The sequence below is a fragment of the Entelurus aequoreus genome, linkage group LG02, assembly GCF_033978785.1.
Source record: "Entelurus aequoreus isolate RoL-2023_Sb linkage group LG02, RoL_Eaeq_v1.1, whole genome shotgun sequence".
Lineage (NCBI taxonomy): Eukaryota > Metazoa > Chordata > Actinopteri > Syngnathiformes > Syngnathidae > Entelurus > Entelurus aequoreus.
Window position 1 is genome coordinate 67,248,471 of NC_084732.1, and position 12,677 is coordinate 67,261,147.

The 12,677-nt window shown below is 38.4% G+C and overlaps 1 protein-coding gene across 2 annotated transcripts in view; it reads left to right on the top strand.

Annotated features, from left to right (window-relative positions):
* The window catches only part of igdcc3 (immunoglobulin superfamily, DCC subclass, member 3), a 290,154-nt gene that overhangs the window by 210,746 nt on the left and 66,731 nt on the right, over nt 1-12,677 (top strand). For both annotated transcript variants that reach the window (XM_062030995.1, XM_062031005.1), the window contains one exon: nt 9,281-9,446. In XM_062030995.1, coding sequence (XP_061886979.1) covers nt 9,281-9,446 — 166 coding nt within the window. The remainder of the gene's footprint in view (nt 1-9,280; nt 9,447-12,677) is intronic.

Here is a 12,677-nt window from a genome sequence, read left to right on the forward strand (position 1 = left end):
GGATCCAATATAATTTTAAAAGCAGCTGATTAAGACATACAATGTAACAACAAGTTGTTCTCATTCTTGATGTGCTGTCAAGGCATAAGAGAATCGTGTGGTTTTGACCAGTCAGAATCAGATTTGTGGACCCTGTGCATGAAGTGCCTCGAGTAGAAAACATCTTGCATTCGCCCTTTTCTTATATTGATTAAGCTAGACCACAATGAAGCAGTATTGATCCGGATCAATATTTCATTTCATCTTCCTGTCAAGACAAAGACAAGCATCTTATACCCAGAGGACGACAAAACAGGTGTTAATTGTGTCACTGTGTGTGTCCAGACAGGATGGACTGCCTAACGCACGATTGCTCTCCAAATTATTCAACCGTCATCGTAAAGTCTTGTAATTTCCAAATGGTCACTTTAGTTATTGGCCATCATTTGACATTAGAGATGGGTACTTCAATACTGTAGGTACCGACCGGAAACGGTCGATACTACCAGGTCATACTTGCCAACCCTCCCGATTTTCCCGGGAGACTCCCGAATTTCAGTGTCCCTCCCGAATTTCTCCCGATTTCCACCCGGACAACAATATTGGGGGCGTGCCTTAAAGGCACTGCCTTTAGCGTCCTCTACAACCTGAAAAGGAGACCATTATATATGCCTCCGTTATCCATAGGTTTATCTATAACCCATAAAGTAGGCAGGCACATAGCTATTTCTCAGCGTGTGTTTATTCCAGCCGGCACGTTAATACACTGACACACAACATCCGGATTCCCATCATGCATTGCTTCAAAACTACGGCTTATTATATATATATATATATATATATATATATATATATATATATATATATATATATATATATATATATATATATATATATATATATATATATATATAAGAAAATATATACACCCCCCACCCTCCCCCCATTTTCCGAATTCGGAGATCTCTAGGTTGGCAAGTATGTACCTCGTATCGAGTCATGTAAAATCAAACTACCATACTTCCATACGTTTGTTGCACGTGACGTCACATCCAGTTGTAGACTTGGCACCATCTTAAACACTTGGCAGGGAAACAAGTACTCAAACACTCAAGAGTGGACTCAGCCGAACTGCCTGTAGGTAATGTTACAAATTTCCATGCCAACAAAGCAAGAGAGTAAGGCTCCACTTTTCACTTCATCTCGATGCTAATTTATATTGGCTTTGCTGATATGCATTAGCCATTTAACATGGTGATTTCAACACCTCCAAATTTGGTAATCAAAACTAAAACTAAGATGCAGATTGCGATCAAACAGAAAATATGTAATACATACAATACTTACAGTATAAACACATTTTAAGGTGAAACAAAAGACCAGACTGGTACATTCAACCTAATGGCAAAGACTGCTTCCTGACTAGGCAACACACCGTAGTCAATACACTACAGTCATCTAACGTCTTGGAATTTCAATGGCATGCAAAATCTATGAAGTGTCAGAAATCCATGTATGACAATTGGGCAGCACAGGTATTATCAGTTCACTGATGGATGAAAAATATATATATTATTAAAATTATAAAATTATTAATAAACTAATTAACATTTATTAACATATGAACACACACAAAAGTACCAAAAATTGGTCTCGTTGAGTAACGGTATCGATTGTGAAACAAAATTGGCTTACAGTGGAGTGTAGGTCGGTAGGTTATTCCTGTTACGTTATGTATTTTAATGATTGTCCTTTGGTCAGTTGGTAATATAAGGTATCATCATCTGAACACTGTGAACAAAAATTGTCGATTCTTACGGTAATAATTAAAAAAAGGAAACTCTTTCACCAGTCAAACTGGGGCAAACTTTCGTCAAACATTTTTCGAATTTTGTAATCGAATCTTTAAAGAAGAGAACAGTACGGCGGTATCACTGTAATTTGTCATGATTTTCAAGGTACCTCATTTTTTATTGTATAAATAAAGCGCAGGAAGTTCTGATTCGGGTTCAGTATAAACTTTTATAGTACAACAGTGCCTTACATTGTTGGTCCTTTTGAAGAAATAAAGGTACAGTAAGGAGAGAGTGGAAGCATCATAACCAACGAGAAGGGACCAAAACAAGAGCAAGATGGATGGATGGTGCAATGATAGTTCCCATCCATCGATCGGAATATATCCCGGCCGACTTTGGGCAAGAAGTGGGGTTTGTTTGGGAGTGGTCACCTTTAATCACATTTCAATACTATTTTGACCTCTCAGACCACGAACAGAGAAGATTGAAGGTAGAAAAGATAGTGAGAGGAACATAACTTGCAGTTAGCAGGCTTCATGTGCTCAAGGGCTCTAGAGCTGCAAATGGTTGAAATATTTTCTTAAAACTGTAAAAATCCACTCCATCCCATTTAAAATAGTTTTTCCATGATCGATTTTATATTTGCTGATTCAGGTTAATAAACAGTAGCCTAATGGGGCTTAGATCATCGCCTGAAACCCAGAAGTGCCCGGTTGTGCCTCTAGGTCACGTGATTGCAACCCACCTATAACCTTACCTTTTGTAGATGACTTCACTGAAATATAAGACAATACCAACCTTGTGTGCTTATTGGAGAACATTTGATATGTTAACTGACTGCCTAAGGCGCTGTAGAATCACTGGGAATCACCCAACAATCCTAGAGTACATCGTGCCTGGTCAGTTTCATATAGTTTCACCAAGTTTCACCAAGGCTCTACCATATGGAGCCCGAACTCCACGTGTCTATACTGCAGCAAATTAAACAGAACGTTGTGACAAATATCAGCTCAGTTGATCTCCTTTACAGGAGTCACTGAACGGTCACCTAATATGAGGCTTTTTACCCGGCCATGCAGCTTCCACATAGATGTGTCGCACTTTCACAAACGTAACAATTTTATATGGGTCAAATGTCACACCAGTTAGTTAAACCTGCCTTAAATTTAGCTGTATCCAACTTTTGCCAATCTGATGTACTTGCAGAAGAAGCCCCCTCTGCCGACAATGACAGAGGAGGGAGAGGTTAAGAAAATGTATTTGCCCCGAGTCGTTTGTGCTCAAACACTCCACACCCACCCACATTCTATTAACAATCCCCTTATTGTTAAAACAAGAAATCACAAGTTTTCAAACAAACACACAGACAAATAATCACATATAAAACAACTCAATCCAACCATAATTTACCCCATTCCAGGTTGTTTTTGGAGAACCTGGCTAGACCTATCTTTTATCAAAAACAGGTTCAGCAATTAGTCTTACCGATCCCGTTCTCTCCAGACAGACAACTTTTACACATTAAGCAAAATTGCTTACCTTTTAGATGCTCGCTTGCAACCTTTGTCTGCCTGAGAGAGAGAGACCGGGAGCGACTGTCGACCTGCAGCGTTCTGGACCATCCTGTTCGTGACGCCAATTTTGTGTAGTGGATTGTCCGAAGCTTAAACAGCAACAAAAGTGAGATTAGTACAAAAGTTTATTTACCAATAATCAAAAGTACAAAGTTGGATTGAGCTGCCCATGCAAACAAACAAACGTCCTCCGGAGGACACAAGAATCAAGCAATCTACCTCAGCCCTTGTCACTTGTAACGGAATTGAGATGGAAACGATAAAAAAGGTTATTGAAGAGATCTCAGAACCATTAATGTATATTAGTAACCTATCGTTTCAAACAGGTACATTTCCAAACAAAATGAAAATTGCTAAAGTTGCACCAATTTATAAGACTGGAGACAAACAGCAATTTACAAATTATAGACCTGTTTCTTTATTTCCACAATTTTCTAAAATCATTGAAAAACTGTTCAATAACAGATTAGAGAGTTTCATAAATAAAAATAGAATACTCGAAGAGAACCAATATGGATACAGAGCTAATGTATCAACTTCAATGGCTTTAATTGAAATTACAGAAGAAATTACCAATGCAATAGATAGTAAAAAATGTGCGGCAGCAGTTTTTATGGATCTAACTAAAGCATTTGACACAATTAATCACAATATTTTAATCAAAAAACTAGAACGATATGGCATTAGAGGGTTAGTCTTAAACTGGATAAGAAGTTATCTAACGAACAGGTAACAATACGTGAAGCTAGGCGAACACACGTCTACAACGCTAAATATATCCTGTGGTGTACCTCAGGGATCAATACTAGGACCTAAATGATTCAATCTCTATATAAATGACATTTGTAAAGTTACAAAATATTTAAAGTTAGTATTATTTGCGGATGATACAACAGCGTTTTGTTCAGGAGTGAACACACAAAAGATAATACAAATAATAACAGAAGAAATGAACAAATTAAAAAGATGGTTTGACAAGAGCAGACTATCGTTGAATCTCAGTAAAACTAAAATAATGCTATTTGGTAACAGTAGAAGAGAAAGTCAAACACAAATACAAATAGACGGACAAGAAATTGAAAGAGTAAACGAAACCAAATTTCTAGGTATAATGATTGATGATAAATTGAACTGGAAATCTCATGTAAAAAATATACAACATAAAGTAGCAAGAAACACGCCAATAATGAATAAGGCAAAACATGTTTTAGACAAAAAATCACTTCATATTCTCTACTGCTCACTAGTGCTACCATATCTGAGTTACTGTGTAGAAATATGGGGAAATAATTACAAAAGTACACTTCATTCATTAACGGTGTTACAAAAAAGATCAGTAAGAATAATACATAATGTTGGATATAGAGAACATACAAATCCTTTATTTATTAAATCAAAGATATTGAAATTCCACGACATAGTGAATTTGCAAACAGCTAAAATTATACACAGAGCAAACTATAACCTGCTACCAAAGAATATACAACAATTCTTCTCAAAAAAAGAGGAGAAATATAATCTTAGAGAGAAATGTAATTTAAAACATTTGTATACACGTACAACACTTAAGACCTTCCGTATATCAGTATGTGGAATTCAATTATGGAATGGATTAAGCAAAGCAATCAAACAATGTACTAATATGATCCACTTCAAGAAACTCTTCAAACTTAAAGTGTTTACAAAGTACAAAGAAGAAGAACCATGATAAACATTCTGAATGTATTTAATTCATCCATTATTTCACTCTCATAATAATCTTACTTATCTCATCATATGAAATGTAACTTACTTCACCAATTATTATTTATTTATTTATTTTTATTGTGATTACTTATGGAGTATATTGTGAATAAATTGAGAACAGGAAGTGAACAAAAGTTTTAGCAACTGTTATGTAAAGGAAAAGGGGTAGGATTAAATAAGCTCTGCTTCTTCCTACTCCTTTTCGAACATGTTGAAAAGAGAAACTGGAAATTGTGATGTATCATGTTGTATGCTTGCATGTTCGAAATAAACTCAAACTCAACTCAACTCAACTTGGCCATTTTATCTGTTTTCTTCATGCGTCAAGGTCCTGATGTTTTCGACCTGTTTGTTATGCAACATCCTTGAATCCCTTAGTCATACTTAGACAATCAAAACATTTTGTAGAATGGTCAGAACGACTCTATATTCAACTTTGGCCTTTCTGGTCCTTCAATGGTTTAGAATTTTAAAAAAATGAAACGAGCAGACATTCTTGACAGACACGAAATATAGTTTAAAGGTCAGAAATTCCACTACACTTGTGTCCAGCTTTGTGCAACTAAACAGGCTGCAGGACTGTTTCTATTGGAGATTTTAGATGAACGCTGATATCACTTGTTTTGTTTTTTTGCCGATATCGGACCGATAACCAATATCAATATCAGATTGGGGCACCTTTGCACTTAGCAATACTGCAATTGTTAATTTTTGAGCAGTGTTAAGTAGGTTTTACTTGAAATTAGTGACTTATTATTGAAACAGCATCATGTACTGAAACTCTAGTCCAGCAACTTGTTAAATCCTACAAGTTGGGTTTTTTTCAGTGCATGAGGCATTATTCCAACAGGCATTATACTCTCTGGTATTCAAACGTCTTGTGATGAGTATGAGATAATAGCAAAACATGCTTTCTTAATTAGTAGGCATACATAATTCATGGTGATATTTAAAATCCCTTTGAATTGGTGAATACACAGGAGTCATCTCAAACGAAAGCGTCAACCAGGAGCCATTTTTGCAGCTGCAACTGTAATTACTGACTGTGATTTAAAGTATCCATAAAGTCCCTGCCCACCTCCATATGAATAAGTTATCACATCTAATTGAACATGTGTGGTTGCCTGTAGCATGGAATGATGAGGCACAATATGATGAAACTGCAGTTTGCTTCCATGTGTTTAAGTGTTTTAAAAGTGCATTAGGGCGAACAGATGCTCTTCCATGTAAACACCTGATGATGGCATCTGATAATTCTGCAAACTAAAATCAAATCACAGCTGGTAAATTGCATTTTGAACTATACAGAGTTCCAGGCTTCTTTATTTTAAATACAATGTTGGGCGGGCAATGCTGCATATTCTGGCATCAATCAAATACCAAGTTAATGCAGGGCTTGTTATGTTTCGCTATAATGTTGTGCAGCATTACGACAACACGATGGTCAATGCAGGCAAAAAGGTTGTTTAATTCACAAACAGGGAGTGGCGCGACTTACAAAAAATATAAAGTGTCAAACAAAAACACAGGCTTGGAAGCAGGGCTGGCACAAAGTAGAATTTCCCCATTAGATTGTGCACAAAAACAATAAGGAGAAAAATTAATTCAAATTATGTGGCATTTCGCCCCCAAAGGCTTCCGGTGTGCGTTTTTTTATTGTATTTTTTTTGTAAACAATTTAGCAATATGTAAATATAACAGTATCAACCAGTTATACGTCACACTAGTATCAACCAACCCAAGATGCAGAGACAGAAGGCAGCATATAGGTCAAAGAATGTACAGTAAATACTTAGTTTCATATGGGATTCATATGGCCCCATTCATCGCGGTTTACCTGAAACGTGACGAATTGGAGGAAGGGGGGGTGCACAATGCACTTTAACCTACTCAGTGGCCTTGTGGTTAGAGTGTCCGCCCTGAGATTGGTAGGTCGTGAGTTCAAACCCCGGCCGAGTCATACCAAAGACTACACAAATGGGACCCATTACCTCCCTGCTTGGCATTTAGCACCAAGGGTTGGAATTGGGGGTTAAATCACCAAAATGATTCCTGGGCGTGGCCACTGCTGCTGCTCACTGCTCCCCCTCACCTCCCAGGGGGTGGAACAAGGGGATGGGCCAAATGCAAAGGGTAATTTCACCACACCTAGTGTGTGTGTGTGACTATCAGTGGTACTTTAACTTAATTTAACTTTATACGGAAATTCCAATTTTGTCACACAAAAACCCACCCAGAAATTGGGCCATATGTTTCCCTTCCCTACTGTAGATAGCCTAAAACAGAAACAAAAGGATAGTGCAAGGCCAACGCAGCCTCCCGCCCCCAACCCCCACACTCCCTGCTTCCCCATTACACATTTTGACACAGTATCATTTTAAAAACAAAAATCAGTGGTTTCTTTCTGGAAAAACAACTTACGACAACAGGTTTTCCCAAGATATCACATTTTTAATGAACATATGAATTGATTTAAACATAACAATCACCAACCATCAACTATGAACAAGAACATACAATTAAATCGGCAACTGATAACTTTAAGCCCATAAGCCCATGTACCTGCTGCACACACACACACACACACACACACACACACACACACACACACCCTTGCTACATCATCTTCTGCCACCTGTGGGTTCGCTACCGAGCTTTGTGTCATCACGGTGGGACCACTGACGCTGTTACTCTCATCCTACATAGCCGTGGGCGTTTAGGAAAAAAAACCAAAAAAAAACTGCGAGCTTTGGGATGCACTTAGATAAATCCTCTCCCCGTGGTTATTTCTTTGTAGCCAATTTTCTCTTCTGAGAACTTCTCTCATGCCCTTTGTTTCTTCATTGTGCAATTGCAAAGATGATGTTTGCTGTTTATGGTGTCCAAACGAGACGCATTTAGCCACCCTCTTCTTTGTCCGACATGAGTCACACAACGCTAACACGAGCTACGAATCGGACACATTCAGCGATAGGATAACGTTACAAAAACACAGTTTGAAAAAAGATCATGATTTTACTCACCAATTTTTTTTGTAATTTTTGAATTGTATTATTTTATTTAGATTTTTCAAATCGTTGCATTTGGCCGTCAATATGTGGGGGCCCCCTTTTAACCCTTGTGTTGCACGGAAAATTTCTCTGCCAGTTTCTGCATCCCACAGGGATTCTTCTTTTGTGTTTCTGCACCTGCGGTTCCCAGGTGTGTGTGTGTGTGTGTGTGTGTGTGTGTGTGTGTGTGTGTGTGTGTGTGTGTGTGTGTGTGTGTGTGTGTGTGTGTGTGTGTGTGTGTGTGTGTGTGTGTGTGTGTGTGTGTGTGTGTGTGTGTGTGTGTGGACACAGAACATACATTTCCACACTTCTATTAGCCCCGGGTCCAGTGGACCCGGACATCTTATATGTAATAGAAATGTGTAGGGGGGTGTATGGTGTGTGGTCATTAAATATGTATTCTGATACATGTTCTTCACAGAAAATGAGCCAAAGTCAGTGAGTCTCAGTTTGAAAAATTAATTAATTGTATGATTTTTCTTTTAATAAAAAATGAAAACAGGTCCCACAGACCCCCAACACCACACAAGGTTTAAGTGAAGTGAAATTAATTATATTTATATAGTGCTTTTCTGTAGTGACTCAACGCGCTTTGCATTGTGAAACCCAATATCTAAGTAACATTTTTAAACCAGTGTGGGTGGCACTGGGAGCAGCTGGGTAAAGTGTCTTGCCCAAAGACACAACGGCAGTGACTCGGATGGCAGAAGCGGGGATCGAACCTGGAACCCTCAAGTTGCTGGCACAGCCACTCTATCGACCGAGCTATACCGCCCCCATCTGAGACAGAAAGCAGCATATAGGTCAAAGAGTTTAAATACTTAGTCTCTTATGGGATTCATATGGCCCCATTCACCGCGGTTTGCCTGACACATGAAACGTGACGAAAGCGCCATTTTGCAAGCGGCAGCAGAGTAACACATGACCGACAAAAGGCATGAAAAAAAACAAATACAGGAAATAATGACAAGTCTAAAACTGTAAAGTGGGATCATGACAGTTTGTATTGGTACTACCAATATTGAGACCAACCCACCCACCCCTATTACATGGTAATGTCATGTCTTTTTTTTTTTTTAAATCCTCAAATTTTATTGGGAACTTCTTGACTCCTCATTTGATGTCTTTTTTCCAGCTCCTGCAGAGTTCACTCAACCGCCGCAGTCTATTGCGCGACCCGTCGGGACCACCGCCATCTTCACGTGCCAAGCCCAGGGCGAACCTGAGCCCCAACTCACCTGGTTGAAGAACGGCCAGATCCTAGAGCCCGGTGGGCCCGTCAAACTCAGGAACAGCAACAGGTAAAGAAAAAAAAAAAAACATTTTTTTTTACATACAAAAATATTCACACCTGTTAAAAAAATAACAAAAGCCCTGCAGTCAAATGTTGTATTTATTGTTTGTTACTCTCTCCATGAGATTATATATTTATATATGTGTGGGGGCTTGTTTCTTCTTTGTGTGTGTGTGTGTGTGTGTGTGTGTGTGTGTGTGTGTGTGTGTGTGTGTGTGTGTGTGTGTGTGTGTGTGTGTGTGTGTGTGTGTGTGTGTGTGTGTGTGTGTGTCTGTCTGTGTGTGTGTGTGTTTGTGCAACTTCCAGCATAGGTATTCTTCTATGAATATTCTCATTAAATGCTCAGAGCAACATCATATTAATCAAGATTTAAAAAGTATATATAGTATGTATTTTGTTACATATTTTTCGATGCAAGGTCAGAAATTATACACTTAATTGTTCATGATACAAACAGTTTCTATAAGTGTCTCATACAGGTTTATGATACAATCGGCAATATAGTGTATTTGTATCTGCACATTTTTTACAATCATGGCCACCAGCAGCGAGAGCGATTCGGACCGAGAAAGAGACGATTACCCCATTAATTTGAGCGAGGATGAAAGATTTGTGGATGAGGAAAGTGAGAGTGAAGGATTAGAGGGCAGTGGAAGCGATTCAGATAGGGAAGATGCTGTGAGAGGCGGGTGGGACCTGATATTCAGCTGGGAATGACTAAAACAGTAAATAAACACAAGACATATATATACTCTATTAGCCACAACACAACCAGGCTTATATTTAATATGCCACAAATTAATCCGCATATCAAACACCTCCCCCCTCCCGTCCATATAACCCACCAATACAACTCAAACACCCGCACAACACACTCAATCCCGCAGCCCAAAGTACCGTTCACCTCCGTAAAGTTCATACAGCACATATATTTCCCCAAAGTTACGTACTTGACATGCACATAGCAGCACGCACGTACGGGCAAGTGATCAAATGTTTGGAAGCCAAAGCTGCGTACTCACGGTAGCGCGTCTGCTATCCAACTCAAAGTCCTCCTGGTTGTGTTGCTCTAGCCGGCCGCTAATACACCGCTTCCCACCTACAGCTTTCTTCTTTGCTGTCTTCATTGTTCATTAAACAAATTGCAAAAGATTCACCAACACAGATGTCCAGAATACTGTGGAATTTTGCGATGAAAACCGACGACTTAATAGCTGCCCACAATGGTGTCCCAATATGTCCGCACAATCCGTGACGTCACGCGCAAACGTCATCATAGGACGTTTTCAGCAGAATATTTCCCGGGAAATTTAAAATTGCACTTTACTAATTTAACCTGGCCATATTGGCATGTGTTGCAATGTTAAGATGTCATCATTGATGTATAAACTATCAGACTGTGTGGTCGGTAGTAGTGGGTTTCAGTAGGCCTTTAAACTAGTTCCTTATTCTCTTTTATTACAAACAATTGTTTGAGCAAAGAGTCTTTATTACACAATAACTAAAAAAAAAGCAACAACTACTATCTACTACTCATTTAAATCAAAGTCCACCTGTGTCCAGTGGATTATTCCCTGAGTTTGAAAACAATAACAAATCGCCTATGACAGGGGTGTCAAACCTACAGCCCGCGAGCCAGATCAGGCACGCAAATATGTTTTATCCGGCGTGCGTGATGAGTTTGCCAAGTATTAAAATGAGGTGCATTGTTTTTTAATGAAATAAACTGCTGTTCTAAATGTGTCCACTGGATGTCACAATAGCAATTCTGTTAGGACCGGCAAGAGGTACAAAGTAAAGTGTGTCTGTGGCTCCTCAACCTCGACCCAAATAAAACTTAAAACCTGCCGTTTTATGTTTTCTGCTTCGAACACATCGTTATTTGGCACCCTTACTCCCCCATAATGTTTCTGTCAAAAACGGTAAAACTTAACCCTTTTGAATTGTTTTTACTTCAATTTCTTACGGTTTGTTGAGTTAGCACTGGATTGATACGTGGACATGACAAAGGAGGTATTTGATACCTAGAAGAGTTTACATGTTGTGTGTTTTGTTCAATCCCAGAAAGACTGTGACTTAAAGTTTAATTCTGGCTTTGTAAATACACTGAGACCAAGTCTGAGCTCATTGTGTTCTTGAAGCTGCACCAATTTCCTCAGAATTTTCCACAAACTTGAAGTGTTCTGTCCAGAGGATTATTTGTGATTTGTACGTTTTCATAATGTGCTTGTTCTATTTTTGGCCAAAGTAAAACAAAGAAAACAACCTGGAGTTGTCTTTATTTTTAAGTTATCATGCCATTTTTTTACCATTACTGCCCACTTGGCAATAGATTTTCCTCCATGTGGCTCCTGAACTAAAATGAGTTTGACACCCCTGGTCTATGACAACCAACTCATCAAGTTCCGATCTACCTTTTTTTTTTTTACCTACTGTATTACAAAAAGTCAACGTCAACATACATGATATGACAAATGTATGAAAAATCCCTTTGTTCGTGTCGACTTGTTGTAGTATGTTTAACATCCTTATCATAATCATATAGGTAATCATAATATAAATTGTATGTAAATCTGTCTGTCACTTAGTTACTTAGTTAATAACTCAAAATATTACGGGCGGATTTTCATAAAACTTTCCGTAAATATCCGAAAAGGGATATGGAACAATTAATTAGATTTTGGGCCTGATCTGGATAATTTCTACTACGTTACCTTAAAAAAACAGCAGAGACAAAGATAGTGGATTACAGACAAGAGTGTTCCCTCTGTTTCTTTTATTCCGCTATAGATAACTCAATAAATTACTTGCGGATTTTAATCTAACTTTTGGGTAATATCCCCCCAAATGGGATAAAGAACAAGTCATGCGGATGATTTCCACTACAATACCTTACGTTTATGTTACAAGCTACAACTTCTCTGTGTGTGTATGCTAGCGTATCCGCCTCCACCCACAGAGACAAAGATAGTGGATGACTGACAAGAGGCATCACTCTGTTTCTTTCATTCCACTATAAATAGCTCAAATAGCACATTTTGATTAACCTATCAGGAAATATCAGAAATAACATTTTGGGGGTGATCCGAAACACCGTCTGGATTCAGGACTTTTTTTTTCTATTGGGAGGTAGGACCTGGCGGAGGTGTGCACTCTTTTTAGCAAGTATTTTTGTAGACATACAACAAAATTACCACAGCAACTTTGTGAGATAAGTATGTCATATAAAATGTCATGA